This window comes from Cyphomyrmex costatus, unplaced genomic scaffold (genome assembly GCF_001594065.2).
Source record: "Cyphomyrmex costatus isolate MS0001 unplaced genomic scaffold, Ccosl1.0 scaffold181, whole genome shotgun sequence".
Lineage (NCBI taxonomy): Eukaryota > Metazoa > Arthropoda > Insecta > Hymenoptera > Formicidae > Cyphomyrmex > Cyphomyrmex costatus.
In genome coordinates this window covers 322,426-340,027 of record NW_017275836.1, presented here as the reverse complement: position 1 = coordinate 340,027, position 17,602 = coordinate 322,426, and the positions used below count along the sequence as shown (strand labels likewise).

General features: G+C 35.3%; 1 protein-coding gene across 1 annotated transcript; it reads right to left on the bottom strand.

Moving 5' to 3' along the window:
* Positions 1–874: 874 nt before the first annotated feature.
* Positions 875–16,942, bottom strand: Dora (zinc finger SWIM domain-containing dorado). Its single transcript, XM_018537735.1, is given in 22 exon segments — positions 875–1,054; positions 1,141–1,290; positions 1,385–1,749; positions 1,830–1,934; positions 2,005–2,288; positions 2,358–2,568; positions 2,673–2,801; positions 2,870–3,362; positions 3,469–3,662; positions 3,734–3,890; positions 4,624–4,750; positions 5,000–5,186; positions 5,265–5,441; positions 5,519–6,130; positions 6,203–6,493; positions 6,591–6,839; positions 6,918–7,344; positions 7,429–7,739; positions 8,192–8,361; positions 8,695–8,949; positions 16,287–16,301; positions 16,846–16,942. Coding segments are annotated over 22 exon segments (5,073 nt in total). The 3' UTR covers positions 875–987.
* Between the last annotated feature and the right edge of the window lie 660 nt (positions 16,943–17,602).

Genomic DNA, 17,602 nt, shown 5'->3' with positions numbered 1-17,602 from the left:
ATACTTATTATATATACATATGTATATACATATATAAATAATATTTAATTTATGAATATTTTTTATTATTAGTTAGTACTAAATTGTTCTCAGATACAATAATAAATTAAATTAAAAGTAATTTCCAACAGAGATTTAATTATATATTATATATTTAATATATTTAGTTTAAAAAAATCATGATGGCAATCATATACTGCATTTATCCATAAGAAAAACGAAAATACAAAAAATATCTTCTAGATTTATTAAGCTTATTTTCATTTATACTCAGAATTAATTTATCTTAATATAAAGAAATGTAACGTGTACTTTATGACTCGCTCGCAAATCCGATATGACTCAAAGTCAGAATATGAATTTTGATTCATGGCCGTTAATATAATATACACATATCACACACACTTTATGCAGATGATTTTTATATAAATCAGCGCACTGAATGTTTCATCATTTCTATTTAAATCTTACCATGCGAGCAATAATGCATATAAGTAAAACTTAATACACAAATTCATACTTAGCTGTTTCCTTAAGCTGTTTTCACTTATTCATATTAAACCTATATGAACTCGTATATATTCTTCAATTAATCATCTTGATCGTCATCAACTACTCACGCGTTTCTAGATATATTAACTAAACTTGAAATAAATCTCGCTCGTCTCTGTTATTAATCCCCTGAGAACCACGGCTGTCAATTGGTTCTTGCCATGCAGATGGCCCCGGTAGCCCGGTTATTTGGTGTTGAGGAGGTGGCGGTAATTGATGTGCCACTGGTTCCTCAATAATGCATGGTATGGAGATTTTATCCCAAGCGAGTTTATTGACTGTAGCCAGCCCGTGAACGCATACGACGCTCTGTGGATGGGGGTGACAGGGATGTTGATGCTGTAATAAGAGAGTTGTTGGTGGTGGAGGCGGTAGGGATGGTTGAGGGTGAGGAGGAAGGGAAGTGAGCCACGTCACGCCTGGCTCCGTCCTGTGTCATTTGCCGGTCTGTTGTAACGCCGCGTTGATCTGCGCCCACAGATCCTTATTACAAGACTGAGATCTGTACAGAAGAAGAATATCGTTAATTTCTTATAGCTTTATTTATATACATTTACACATTACAAAATCTTTTATACTTGAATTTACCTTTTGATGGATTGTAACCATTCCTTGAACTGAGTATTTCCTTCAGGATTGATTTGAAAAGCAGCTCTTGCTGCACAAACAATATTAGCAAATTCTTCATAATCAGTAGCTGTTAAATGATATAGTTTTTGATGCATACATTGAATGTACCTAAAATTTTTAAAAATGCACACGTTATTTGATATTGATTCAAAATTTCTAATCTTCTTTTATTTCTTTTTATACCATAAAAAGTAATACTAACATCTGTTGGCATTTGTGTACTAGCGGAGCCAATAAGGCAGATCTCAGGTGCTGTATGATGAGCGCCGGATTGTTTCTAGCAAGATACTGAGCTGCTTCCAAAGCAACATGGTGAAGGACAAAAGGACTCACAATGCTATTAACGGCGCAGATGCACAATTGATGAATATAATGTGATCCAAGTCGTTTCGCAACTCTCAGCAAAAATTTAACATCTTCTCCATAAGGTGGATTTCGTGCATATTTGGCTTGAGGCCGATCATCATGCACTCTGCGAGCCAAAGTTTCTAACGCAAGCATACCTACACGATATGCAGAAACGAGAGTCCGTTGTTGATTAAATGTCTGACTTTGTTGTCTATGAATCTGGGGTAAAAAAATCAAATATTTTTATTTAAGGCTCAATACATTATATTATCATACATATAAACTGCATTGAGATTTACCGTAGGTTGAGCTCTCACAGCTGATATCATAGATTGCGTCTGAACTAACGCAGGTCCTGGTAAACTGTTTTGCCCAGGAAGAGGACCCGCTACTCCTGCTTGGACCTAAATAAAACGAAACATTATATTTATAGTACATATTGAGATTAAAAATAAGCGGTAGAATAATGCTTACTGGTATAGGTTGTTGCATCGTATATAAATGGCGCGTTCCTGGCGTGGGTGGAGGTTGCGGTGTGTAATACGGTCCAGGTGGAGGTGGAGCGGCCGGAGATGGATGATGTGGATGTGGTGGATGTTGAGGATGTCCAGGATGATGTGGAAATGGATGATACATTTGCATGTGTGGTGCGGGTGGTAAAGTGACTCTGTGCGAAGGCATCGGACCGCTGAATGTCGCAATAGAATGATGAGGATGTACAAAACTATACGGGCCCACAGCGTACGGCATTCCAACGCCTGGAACATTATAATATAATATTTAAAAAGAATTCAATAATTCTACGAAAAAAAGAATCGTAAGTTTACCTAAAGGCGCCAAAGTCGTAATCGTTGGATGAGTATAATGTTGAGGAGGTGGTTGCGTGCTGGTAACGACAACTGTCTGCGCCGGACCAGGCATCATTTGAGTATTCGACAGGTCCACAGAAGGTCCTGGATCAACTAGTAATACTCCATTGAGATCTAATTGTAGAGGATCATGAGAAATTTCATCCTGCTGATCTCCACCGGGAGTTTGCTAAAACCGAAAATATAAGGTTATATATTATATAAAATAGAGATGTATATTAAATTAATTAATTTACATATCCCCAAATAACGATTTATTTTACTTAAACTTACCCGAAGATATAATTCGTACCAATATTTTGCCACCTGGAATAATACCTCTGGATAAACACCACCTCCTTTTGCGGTATTCTCTACTGTAATACAAGCTTTCTCCAACATAGCCTCGCTCTGTTCCTTGCACTGTAAGAAAATAAAAGATTTAATAACTATTTGTTTGTACATAGTATATCTGATTACACTATACATACCTGAGATATAGCTCTTTGAATTTCATTAGGGTTAAGAGCGTGCGCGTGCGGTAAACAAGATAAAGCAAGTTCCGCTGCTGCCCTAACCATATTCGGATCGCTACCTCTTGAAGACTTATCAGCTATACTGACAGCTTCAGGCGGAGTCAGATGTCCTTCCCAGCTGTCGATAAGGAACCAAATCGCTGGAGCTCCAATTTCCATTGCTTGGCCAGTTATCCAGGACACGTGGCTTGAGTATGTGCGACTGAGCCAATTCGGACTAACGCAATTATGAAGACCGAGGGCATATAATCCAAGTTGGAAAGCACACATATGAAGTGCTCTATGGGGACCATGATGATTTTGACTAGTGGATGGTTGAGTGAATAACGAAGTAGAACTGGTACCACCAGCCTTCGATAAGACTGTCTTTGCTAATTCACACATGAAGTGCGCGCTTGCTTCTGATGGTTGATTGGGAATAGATGGGTACAGCCTTTTGCTCTTATATCTAAACGACCAAAACAAAAAAATATAATTAACTAATTTTTGTTATTATTAAAAAATATAAATTGCTGCATATAATATGTTATATTGCATATTTCATAAAAACATACCGTGTTTCTTTAGTCCTAATAGGCACGGGTAGCTGTACAATTTGCGGTTGTATAGGTAATGCACTTATACCACCTTCTAATTCTGCGCTCGTACTACTATGAGGTCTACTATTAGAACCAATAACGTTTTCACCACCATTATCAGTTCCAGTTAAAGGAGACGAACGTTCTTCATCGTGAACAAATCGTGTCATCTAAAGTTTAGGAAATGTTATGTGTAAATTTCGTATGTCTAATATTGCAGAAAATATTTTAAGATTCTTACTTCACTCTTTGTGGGAGGATTAGCAGTATAATAACTACTAAGAATAGGTGATTTAATAAGTTGATGAACGTCTCGGTCCAATAACTTATCCATTATTCTAGCCAATTTTACGGGATCATCTTTGTAATGTACAAGTAAAGTAATAGCTAAATCTCCTCTGAAAATAAAAACATTATACGTGCTGTTATTTATATAACTTATAATTTCTTGTTTACTGAGCAAATGTCTTAATTTATTATCAATATTTTCAATAAAAATGTATAATATAAACTACTTTACATTTATGGTAAATCTTACTGATTATTAACTCTTACATGCTCTTTACATAGATTTTTATTTTTATATAAACTACTTTGTAATTAATTCCAACCCAAGTAATGTTTTTAAAAAATCATAAAAATAAAACCTAAGTGATACCTGCATAATCCAAGTGATATATGATGAAAGTGATATGTGGTAAAAAAAAATTGCTTTTTTTTTACAAAAGGGTAAAAGAAGGCGCCAAGTGTGTACGCGCTCGTATGTGTGCTTATTGCAGAGGAAAGTGGATTTTTTATTTTAAATCTGTTTTCTAAACTATTAAATTTTTTTCAAAAAATATGTGAAATCTTTTAATTGCGCCAATTATAAACAGTAAATACATATATTGTTGAAACAATACAGACACCATGAATACCTATAATAAATACATGTAACTTTTATATTGTGCCAATTAGAAAAAATACTTTTTTTCTATATATAAAACATCCATTATACTTTAAAATACTTTAAAAAATAAAACCAAAATGATAGTAGCTTCAATTCTTTTTAACAAAATACACTTACACGTATATAATATGGAATTTATATAAAAATTATATATAATATACATATAATAATATAAATGTTACCTCTGTCTGCGAGTTCCTTCACAAAGAAGTGGATGATCTGCTTCACTTACGTTTGCCTTCAATCCCAAGACAGCCACGGCGGCATCAAATCCAAGATTTTGATCAATTTCTGCAGGTAGTTTCACTCCTGTGAAATATTTCATATTTCTATTCTCTATTTGACAAAGAAATATTTCTTTTTCCATATAAATATAAATATGATTCGATTAGATATTTATTCCCACACACATAAAATAAAATATATTTTTATAAAATAATATATTTAATAATAATAAACCCTTGTCTCTCTTTATTATTAGTTTAAAAAAACTTAACGAGCCTTCTTACTACATGTTAAAATATTTAAGATACATAATATTACAAGAATATTTCATACTTGGTACATCGAGTGCATCATAAATAAAACTAGCCAACATGATAGGTAAGAGCGCATGTCCTCTTGATCTCATAACTCCATCTCTCAATTGTTCGGCTCTCTGTTTTATCATAGCTAATTCAGTCGGTCCTAAAGGAATTCTTTTTAACAAAACTACTAATTCGCTTTCTTGATGAGCCAATTTAACCTAGTTAAATTAAAAATAATCATTAATCTCACGAATGATATAAAATAAAATTTGTTTCATTGTTTCATTTAGTCTTACTTCCAAAGGCTTTGTGTTAGCCGGTGGTCTAGCCATTTCTAAACCAAACAGACCCACACGAAACGCTAAATTATGATATTCTGGATTCTCAGCAAGTACTGTGCACAAGAATCCACATTTTGCTAAAGTTGCCGATGCAAGACACGTTACCTGATGAGATGCTGGATTCACATGTTGCTATAATGTTAAGTTAAATATTTATTTCGCGTAGTATTTATTTTAATCTAGAGAATAACTTCTTTAAAAGAACATACTCTTTTTCGTTTGTTCTTTACTGGTACTGGCGGTCCCTCAATCGTAAGATTGGGAGGATTGGCCAAAAGTTCCTCAGCGAGCTGTACTCCAATAATACATGCTTCTCTCGTATGACCATGAGCATAAAGTCCCTCTGCCCGAGCGAATAAAATGTCCCATGGGTCTTCCGTTTTCTTTAAATTATTTAGAACTATACTGGCATCTTGAGTAGTAGCGGTATGTATATTGCTTTTAGTATATTTATTCGGCAGGCTACTATTATTGGTCACATCTTTTGGATCGTAATAGTAAACATTGTACTCGTCACCAGAAGGACTGTCACTACTAGATGAGGAGCTTTCGTCCTTAAATGGCCTCCCAGCTTCTTTTTCTTGATCGGATTCTTGTTCGTTCTTACCACTGACCCCTTTGGACACAACACGCAATTTATCACGGCACTCCGCAATATTCGTCCTACTGCACTTCGTGTTCTCGCAGGCAGGTTTGTTATTACTACTATCACTACTATCACTATGTGTCTCGGACGAGGCGTTTGAGCGATGCTTGTCCGAGCCTTGAGCGTTCTTCATACTAACGTTACTGTTGGAAGATGACTCGCTACCAGCCCCTTCCTACAATAATGCATTGTCACAATGAATTTTAAGAAAATATGATACATTCAAAGTAAATGAAAAAATAATGACCTGCGAATCAGTATCGCCGCAATTATTTAGTTGAGCACAACCTTGTCTGAGAACAACCTGAGACTCAGATATATCAGGAATGTCGGTATCATTCTCACAAAAACCTTCGGAGCTAACGCTGCTACGATTTCCATCGCCACCTCCACTTCTCGAACACAATGGGAATTCACGCGGATTTAGTCGTCGTCTGTCTAAGTAGCTGAACTCGACGAGACCGACATTCATCGACCGTCGACCGTGATGATGCGAAATTGGCGGTTGATAATTCAAAACTGCTGAACTAGAATTTACCTAAAAAAATATACGTTTATTGTTCCTTAATATTTTCGTAATGAAATATGGCAATAAATCGTTATAAGCCGTTGCGAAAGTGGCTTAGGATACTAACCTGATTTACCTCAGTCCTTGTATCTCCGGCATGCCGAAAACACGTAAAGGGACAGTGGTACATAGGATTATTCTCGGCGGTATATGTAATTCCCGGTAAGACATATTCATCCCAATCAAGATAACAAGCTTCGAGTGCTGATTTGAATCCGGTAAAGACCGCGAGATCATGTTTCAGGGAATCTTTCTGAGAACTGTTACTTCTATTGTGTGAGTTGTGCGGTACGGAACTGCCACGACACTTGGCGACCTGAAACATGCAATTAAAATTGTAAACTTAATTTTGTCAAAGAAGAAGGAAGAGAGATATAAAGTATGTAATACTCACTTTATCTATGATCTTTAAGTGCCAAGCCATAAATTGAGCATGCAACATTTCACGCTCTGATGGCGATAGACCCGGATTTAACGCAGCTAATCGCCAGAGAACTACAATCTCGTCGCATAGGGACGAGCACGCATGCTGAGAAGCGTGCACGTTGCTATTCATATTATGCTTGCTGCCATATCCGGTGCCGTTCAATAAGGCGACTTTAGTGTTGAACCACCAAACAAGGATCTGCTCACATGCCATGCACTCTTCCGTGATGATTTCCAGCAGAGGAATGGCGTTACGGTCATTTCTCTTAAACATTTCGCGTACGATGGAAAGGAGATTCCACATTCCCTCTGGCTCGCGACCTCTCAATGGTCGCAACAATGACGCCCATTCGGAAGCAGCTGGAGGTGCGGTGGTACTCAAATAATTAACATCGCTGAAAAAGACATTGCGGAATGAATTACGTTAAATGGTTATCGTAGCGAAAGTTGGTCTATTAGAGAGCGCTGCTGTTGTTCACCTGAAAACTATGGGAGCTGGTACGCAAAATTTGATAAGAATTTTCTTGATGTTATCATGTAACGTCTTCTCATCTAAGTACCAAGAAGTTTGATCGTAAGCGGATGCTCCAGCGGTTGGGTCGGGAGCTCCGCAATAACTGTTAATAGCACTTGGCTGGGTTGAGAGCAATTCGTCTAGGAGTCGCTGGGCTGTGGGCAAAATCTGCTGAGGTAATTCACTGATGAGATATTGAGCGAACTTCTGCAGTTGTTCCCGATGTAATCGTGACAGCGATTCGCTAACTGGCGCCCTCAGACATACTTGCGTTGGCTGAAAGAACATTGCGCAATAATATAAATTAAATTAATAATATCTTAAACTCAGTTGAGATAAATCGATCTAATAAGTTATGCCTTTTCAAGTCAAACACTGGATGTTGGTACGAAAACTTTATTTATTTATTTAAAACAAACGTTTCTGAACAATGATTTTATTTACCTGCAATTGATATTTTCATATTTTCTTTTTTCAATGTTTTCTTTTATCTGCTTGTATTATTAAATTGTGTGTGTGTGTGTGTGTGTGTGTGTGTGTGTGTGTGTGTGTGTGTGTGTGTGTGTGTGTGTGTGTGATGGTGACAGTTATTCATTTCTACACATCACACGTGGTATATTATATAAAAAAATATTTTAAAAAATTAAAAAAATTTTACTAGATATTATTCTTCTCCATTCTTCTAGCTCGATGTCGATCTTCCTAAAGTTAACATACGCCGTGCTTACCATGTGTATTCTGTGTAGGCAAACGGCTACCACGTGTGCACACCAATAGGCTGTTGAGGAGCAGGTGCAATTACATGATGTAATTCTGCGCCGATCGAACGTTACAGCAACGTTGAATTGTGCTCTGACCCCGTTCGTTTGTGGATTTACACTGGCACTGAGATGAAATCCTATGACAATATAATGCACACCGTTGAAAGAAGGCAATCAATAAAAAAATAATTATAATAAAAGTAAAATTATAATAAAAGTAATTTATAATTAAAAAAACGCTATTGTTACGGAATCCCATACGAAAAAAACTGCTCGTCCCAATTTTCTCATAAATTCTCGTTTGTCTATATTTTCTCTCTCAATTTATTATTAAACTTTTCACAGAGATCAATTATCGTTAGATTAATCACATATATTTACCAATATTAAGAGTTTGTGGAATATTAAAAACAAAACGAGATTCCTTTTTCTTTAGGTACTATTCAAAAATTCTCTTACGATCGTCTTACCGATTTGTAGAGGCTCCTTAACGGTCTTAGCGCGGTACAGATGTTCGCCGCGAAGAAATTCATCAGCGCTACCGTTCGCGAGACATGAATAAAGCCGTATGTCCTCTTCGTTATCGGGAAAACTCCAGAAGGCTATTCTCAGCTGAAGTTGCTCCGGTACAGGTGGATAGAAATGCTCCACCAACTCGAAGGGAATATGAGACGCCACGCATCGTGCCGAAAGTTCACAAAGAGTTGGCACCATCTGTTGCCCATCTATAACACAATTGCAAATTGTGTGTAATAATGACGTGAATTAATATTATTACTATAAAAAAAAACTTCACTCAAAAGTTTACAAAAACAAATTATACCATTCGTGATAAATATAACTTTCTCTGCCTTTTCATTCGCGTACGCTCGCTTGCTCACTGTTGCACAGCTGCAGAATAATAATTATACTCTTTTCCCGTCTTCGTTCATAATTACGACACGTACCAGGCTCGTGCAGAAAAATAGTTCGTCGCGAGTTAGCCGCGACAGCGATATTCTCTAATTATCGTCTCCGGTCTCCTGCTCTTAACGAGCGAGCGCGATTTTATGAGCTCGCCATTTGCGAGTTAGCGTGTCTATATAGCATGTACGATTTTTCCGAAAGGTAAGCTTGGTATCACGCTTGAGAAAATAAAAATTTTTCTAAGATCCTAGGATATTAAAAGTTTTCGCAAAAATGCTTGGAAATGAAATACGAGATAATTATATATACGTACACACATCTTCATAAAACATACATGCTTCAGGCTGCAATTCTTTCTGTTTGGAGACAAGTAAACTTGAGATAAACTATTTTTAATAGCAATAGATCATTCGCATTTGTTGATCTTTATTGCACATACAATTTGTAAAAACATAAAAGTTACTGAAAGAAATAACATATAGCTTCTCTTAATGTCTTATCAAAAAATTATATTAGGAAGCACGTTATGTGCATCGACTGCATCACAAAATGTATTTAAAATTTACGTCTTATAAACAGAACAAAATAAGCAGAAAATCAATTCTCGGTAACATTTTTTAATAATATTAATTAATATAAGAAGAAAAATATTAATTTTTTTTCTCTATGTATTCTCTTTAAAATTATTTTACGAATGGTTCTATTGCTGAAGCAGTCAATGAGAGTAAGTGGATTCATTTTGCAATGCGGACTCGAGAGAGGGGTTTTTTCACTGAAGTCCACTATAATTAAGTTTAGAAGCGCCAGGAATAACTTGGCTAATACCAAAAGGATATACCATCCGTTAGCGATCGATGACATTAATCATCATTATCATCCGTCTCGTAAGAACTTTTATGAATGACGTTCTTATTTGCACGGCTTCCACGATACATTACAAAGGGTGATACATGATGAGCTTGGACAATTATGAGTACCAGAGGAAAGTAACATAAAAATAATGTGTAGAAATAACAAGAGAGCGAGATACATAAAAACCCTGTTCGTTCTATCATGATTAAATCTCGTCGAAAAAATTTGCTTCTAATCAGATTATATCGCAACATGTACATGGTCGTGGTATAATTTTTCCAACGCGAACGACACATGCGACAGTTTTCGCAGGATGTTGCTCGGTGCTTTATCGATCTTCATAGCTGGACGGCGGGGACGCAAGTTCGAGTTTCAAACAAGAGCGTGGCATCGGAGTGCCTACTGTCCCGGAAAGTAATACCGCCGAATCAATAGTGAAAAACACGCGGCTCTTCACTTTCTCATGGTAGACGCGACGCCGGAAACATTACTGCGTATTCGCGATCAACCTTATGCAGAACGGACGCAACGGTGAGGAAGTACCTCTGGTTCTGAAAATAGTCGGGTTGAATGAATGAACGCTTGTATTGAGTTGAAACAAAAGTTCGTAGCGCTATTTCACTTGTATTACGTCTACATGTTTCTCTTGCAATTATATCGGTCAATAAAGAAAAGTTTCAGCTTTGAAACTTCGGTGAAACTTGAAGAATCTGTTTTTTAAATTGCATTATACAATAATTCTTAACAGAGTTATGAGCAATCAAAGTCAAATTGCTTCTTTTATTTAATTCGCGGTATAACTCAGCAACAAAAAATCTTCGGATCTCATTTTTAAAAACCGAATTTGTGGGAAAAATTTTAAGCTTCTATTATACGTTAGAAAATCAAAAATTTTTGCAACTTTTGTTAGATGTATGACGCAGAATGAAGTGTGAAGAAAATTTATTATTTTGACCAACTCGCGTAGTTTTTTATATGTAAAAATTACTAAACTTATACAGAAAATCAAAAGACGTATAATCACTATAGTGACTTTTCAAAAGTAGAGATTTTTAAGCTTTAAAATCTATTTTTTAAATTTACATTTCGTTTATTTTTAACGAATGTTACAGCTGCTTGAATTTTGAAGTTCGTAACATTTTTGTTCCAATCTAATACATAGAGATGCTTCGTTATATATTAAACATAAGATTGCACACGCGTTTGTGTGTCATGCTGCGACGATTTGGCTTGGAAAAAACACGCGACTCGTCGCAGAAAATTTCTAACGACGAAAGAGTTGCCCGTTCAAATGAATGAAAAGCGTACCGCATTTTCCCCCTCTCGTCTTTTACTTCCTGGGTCTTTTCCGTGCGGGAACCATAACGAGCTTCGCGGTCGCGGTTTTGCCGCGCAATGTAATTTCCTTCAGCTTCAACGAAAGCTATAGCTACCACGTCGGCAAATTCTCTCGGATAGCCAGCTCTTGCCCGATACAGCGTCGACTGCCGACAATTTGCAAAAATTTCCATTGCTCTGTAACCATGTCACTATTTTTTTACACGGAATTTAATCGATCGAACGCGAAGAGCGAAACGTTATCGAATTGATGTCAATCGAATGTTCGCAATTAAATTTCGCAAAATCATTTGCTGCGCGTTGTAACATTAAAATCTGTCACTGTTAAATTCACAATGTCAAACTATACTCAAAAATTTGAGTTATTTTTAATCATTACAAGTTGCTATTATTCCTATCAATATGACGTTAATTATATTGAAACAATTTAAATCAAATTCAATACATTTTCTTTAATTAAACAATTTATATTAAAAAATGTAGATATTAAATTTGACTTAAATTTAGTTTATTATTTACCAAATACATACCTAAATGCAGATGTTTATTTTAAAACTGAGCAATTTTTAACTACGGAAATGGATTAGTCATGGAAGTTAAAAATAACAATATTTAAATACTAAATCTAAATAGGACCGTACACACACACATGTGAGAAACACAACCAATGAGAAATTGCCTTTAACGGTCGAGCTGAATTTTATAGATGCTATTATAATTTCGTGTGAATTTATATATTACGTATGTAGTCTTTTAAATCGCGCGCCGAACAATTTTTCGATCTTGAAAGTAACATAATGTTAACAAAAAATAACAAAATAAAAATACTAAGCTGCTCCTTTAATACGTATCTATATAATACTATAGAAGAAAATATAGACGAGATAAAGTTGTTCCAGCAAAATGAGAAATGGATTAAAAGAAAAAAGGATCAGTATTCTCTGCAAATTATTTTTCAAGCCCCATGCAATTGATTAGAAAACTTTCAGAGGTACTATTGAAATATTCCGGAAACAAATAGTACAAACTGAGACAATAGCCCGGATTTGTCTCGATCGAGATGTGTTATTAAAATGCATTTACGGGGTGACTGGCGGGTATGCGAAGTAAATATTTCTGCGGATCCGTGAAGCGCGTTTGCGCGAGCAATGTTCGGTTTCCAGGTTTCCGCAAACCGGATGCTCAGCAATCAAATTGAAATTGAATCAATAGAAATTGGATTTCCATTAATAATAGGCCGCAGCATGGTAACGTCATTTCCTCCGAATCGAGAGCACGCGAGGCTCTCATCGTCTCGACTCTACTCGGATCCGCGTTTCACGGATACGGCAAATAGGATCGGCGCGAAGTACGATAGGATAATCGAACTGTCGAGCTTAAGTAATCGCATTAAGCTACAGTAGTACTGTCGTACCAAGACAGCCTAATGCGATTGCTACTTACAATTGTGGCTATCCGATGAACATTCGAAGCGCGATAATTATCGCAATAAAGCCATAATAAAGCGCACATTCTACTATATTATATTATAAATAATGACGTCCAAAAAGTTCGTGACAAAATAAGTAAGTGAATAACACAATTGTTACACATGAAAAAAACAATTTTATTAAAATAATTAAAAATTTAGTAGATATATAAATCTGAAAATAATTATGATAAATCAAAATAATGATTAAGAAGAACGCTCGAAAATGACTAGTAATGTTGCAAAAAGTTTTGACATTCCAGTAATAACTAACTTGAGTGTTTTTACATAAGTATCTTTATGGTCCAATAAAATTGTTTTCAGTTCTGTATAATCATATAATACATTTTTAACTTTAACAAAACAGTTCTTTTCGTACATTTTTTTTACGAAACGAGTATAACCCTTAAATGCTTTCTATAAGTGACTGAAAATTAGTAAGTTTTCACGCGCCACACGGATATCGACCAAGCTTATCTTCCATGTAAATGGAACTCAGACAGCAAATGCACGTGACCAAATCGTTATCTTTTAAACTCTCCGATACAATTTCTGGAGAACAGATAAAATTTGCATCTCGGGATTCGCCTTATCTGCCTCACCCACGGCACAGTGGTGTACGAGTTTGCACAAATTCACGGTACAGCCACATCTCGGAAGAATATTTCTCCCTTTATCTTCACCGACGATATTCTGTTCAACGGTGCCTGTTTTACGGCTGAGCGCGGAATCATGTTGCGCAGATTCATAAAAGAATCGCGCTACAATCCCGCGTCTCGGTGCAACGAGCTTGTTACTTCGCCGTCTGGAACGGAAGGAAATTGCTACTCCAAACGTAGAATTGAATCGATACTGTGTTTTTGAAAACACAGTGCAATTCAAAAAATGGATATTTTTTAAATAAATTAATAGATGAAAATCCCGCACAGCGATCTCGTAAATCTTGGGAAAACTCACCGGCAATCATTTCCTCCATATAATACGTTCTTATCTTATCAAAAATGCTGTGAAATTCACACATTTTGCTACTAAATCTCATAAATATTATACATAGAAACTTACAAGAAACAAAATCTAGTTCCTAAATCGTGAATAATTATCATGTCGTTGATGGTATATATAATTGATTAAACCTACCAAGACTGAACAAATGATCGTTTTTAATCCTTTATCCTTTTTACTTAATTACACTATTTATTTTTCATTTCCTGTTTTTGTTTATAATTAAAATGGGAAAAAAGTCTATATTATTATCTAAGTTATTTTTATTTTTTTATTATTATAAATTAATTATTTTATTTTTTATTATTATAATTTAATTATTAACTGCAATATATAACTTTTAATTACAGACTGGTTATTTAACGTCTTATAAATTAGCGGAACAAAGTGAGCAATATTAATTTTAAATAACATTTTTATTTGTTATTCATTTGTTGTTAACAAGCTGCCAAAGAAAAAAATTGTTTCTCTATTAGTTTTTTTTAATAGATGTTCCACTAAAGGAAGATTAAGTTAGCGAAACAATATACATAGAATAAAGCCGACCGACATAAAAATAACGTAGAAACGTTATTTTTTTTAACGTTTTTGTTTATTTGTTGCTGTCGAAATAAACAAGTTACGAATTTATTACCTGCAAAATAGGTATAATTAACAACCAAAAACTTCAGCGTACTAACAAAACAAAAGTAAAGTACCAGTAAAAGATCTGTTGCTCGCTTGAAATTGATATAGTAAAATGTCGTCTGAATTTGGTGCTCTTGATTGCAAGCAACAAATTCGTAACTTGCATATTTCGAGAGCAACAAATTCAGACGACATTTTAGTACCAATTTTAAGCATAATTTAATTAAGTACTCTGCTTTATACTGTTGTCGATAAACAATGAATACAGGTCAGCAGAAGATTGCAAAAAGTAAAACGACGGGTTGATCGAAAAGGTGAAGCGCATCACGTTTGAAATGTTCAGAAGAGGATTTATTTTCCGACAGGACGATTGTATTCCTCGTACAACTGTTTTTTCGCTTTTCGCGAAAGCGCCCCCGATTGTGTCTCCAGTTATTTTTATTTTCTTGCGGACAAAATAACGAGCAGTACGGAAAAGTGATTGGTGCCAGCAATTGTGCAATCATAGGACATCAAAGCGCCACTCTATCGATGTGTTGACCGGTAGAATCGAGTAACGGTTCGTTAACTATCGCGCATGCACATTTACTGCAATTTTCAGCTCGTTCTCTACGAGCTTCTTTTCGCAGTCGAAGCACCAACCCTCGATAAAAGATCGATAACGTTGTCGTAATTCTGCAATAAAATGCGTGATAAAAAGACTGGAATAGGGAATTAAATTCGACTTCTCTAAGAGGTTTCGTCAGGGGAAACAGGGACATTTTTTTCTCTCTCTCGTTACTTAGCAAATATGTCAAAAAATATATAAAAAATCTGGCGTCATTCAAAGAAACAATAATTGTTTTTATGCTCAAAAACACCAAAAGCTAAGCGTATACAGAAAAAAGTTTCGTTGAAAATTATTTTCAAATTTTGTATGTAGCTAAATTTTTTAGTAAAACCATGCAGTATACATTTCATGATTTTTATTTTACAAGGAATAATTCTATCGCGATCAAATAAACAAATTGCTTAGAATCAATCAACGTTAAATTGCAGCTTCGAGAAATCGCGACTCATTTATCATCTAGCACAAATCAGGTAAAGAACTTAAATTCAAATAAGGAAATACGACATTTAAATACGTCCACTGAGATTACGTTGGAACTGTGGAAATCGCAAGAACTTTTAATGTAATAAAGGAACATCCTGTCTTGGTGTCCTCACAAAATGAAATTGCAATCTGCAGGATAGAAGGAGTAATTCGATGCAAATGCTGTTAATATGATAGTTTGAAATGTGGCTCCATTGGAGTTACGCATGCTTTCTGCGACAAGTCACTTTGAATAATGTACACAAATAGTAGATAAGAAGAGCAAGAAAACGCATAGAAACAATTTTGCTAAAGTATCTAAAAATTAGATACAGATTTTAAAATATTCTTATTGAATCATCAAAATAATTACTAAAATTTTCTAGCTTAATAAATATCTAATGCTGCAGAAAGTTTTGATATTTTAGCAACTAGTTTGAACATTCTAAAAATAAAAAAAGTAAAAAAAACTATCGATGCGGATTTAACATGGATTTAATATAATTTTCATTGTGTTACGTGTTAATATTAACATCAACATACGATAGGGATTTAACACCATGATGATGTTGATATAAAAATCAGAAGTTATAAATCCACATCGACATTTTTTAGAGTATATAATTGATAGTTTAATAAAATTATTTTCAAGTATATATTTAGCTAAATTTTTAGATACTTCAGCAAAATTATTCTTTCCATACATGATTCTTCAAAATACGCTACAAACTTTGTCTTCATTCTAAATTGAAAAACCGAAATGTCGTGTTTTCGAAACAAACACTTTTCTTTAAAACAATTTTAAGAACAGCCTTTAGACATATAGAGGAACTGGTACTAGAATGCCATTTTCTGATAGAATTGTTTTATCGAATATCTTTTATTTGCGTAGAGGCGTATCGATCGTAGCTAACCCGGCTCGTAAGTATAATATTCGAATCAGCTTCTGTTTGCAAAGAAGGAAATCGAATAACGAAAGTTTTACATTCGCTGTAGAGCCAGGAATCCGGGGAAAGTCGGCCACATAGATTTTTCAGTGGGGATCGAATGCTGGGCGTACAAATTGGGAGAAACTTTTCATCGCGCTCGGTGATGGTCCGAGAGCGGTGCGAGAAACGCGCTCCAGTCGAAACTCGACCAATGCATCCTAAGCGGATTACTCAACTTTCCGCCTTGATAAACTACAATTTAAGTTGGCGCATCTCTCGTCACGCTCCCGCGCTGATGCGAGATCGGAAAAAGTGGCGTAAGAGGAAAGTAACGTGACGTAAGTCCTGTTTCGTAATCAGCTCTCTGCACGTGATAAAATACATTACAAGGATACACGTGGCTTTCTTCACCATAGAGGACTGTAACTCACGCGTGTACAATGATTAACTAACTCTTCGTTAACCGGTTGAATCACTGCGCTGCGCACCAGCGCATTGAGAATGACGCGTTCATTATGACCCATTGTTGTGAGCCTCGCGTTTGGCAATTTTACGTCAATCGTTGTGTCAAAGAAAAAAACAATTTTGCTAAAATATCTAAAAATTTAGCTAAATACAGATCTAAAAATAATTTTGTTGAACTATCAAAATAATTACTATCAAAATTATTAAGTAAGAATCTCTATGATGAGATAACATTGCAAAAAGTTTTGCCATTTTAACAACCAACTTAAGCGTCTTAAATAATTATTTTGATAGTCTAACAAAATTATTGTCAGACCTGTATCTAACTAAATTTTTAGATGCTCCAGTAAAACTATAAAAATCTTTCCATATGGAACGATAAACTAATGAAGTCCAAACAAATTCCGTGTTTGCTTAACACGTTACTATTTCTCCGAATTAAAATTTTTCCTTCGATACAGACTTCTCGTGAACCGTACTTTGAATTAAAAATGATTTAGAGAACAGTCCAACGTGTCACAAACTTTCTTCGTCTCTTCGGGATAAGACGGAGAGATCGGAAAAGTCTTTCCACGAACTGTCTTAAATCACCAAAGGTACTTCTTCTCGGAGACCGTAGACAAATTCTTACTCTGGATCCCTCGCACTCGCTTAAACAAGCTGAACTCAACGCTTTCGTCGTCCGAATGCCGAACAATTATTAATTGTTAGATATATTT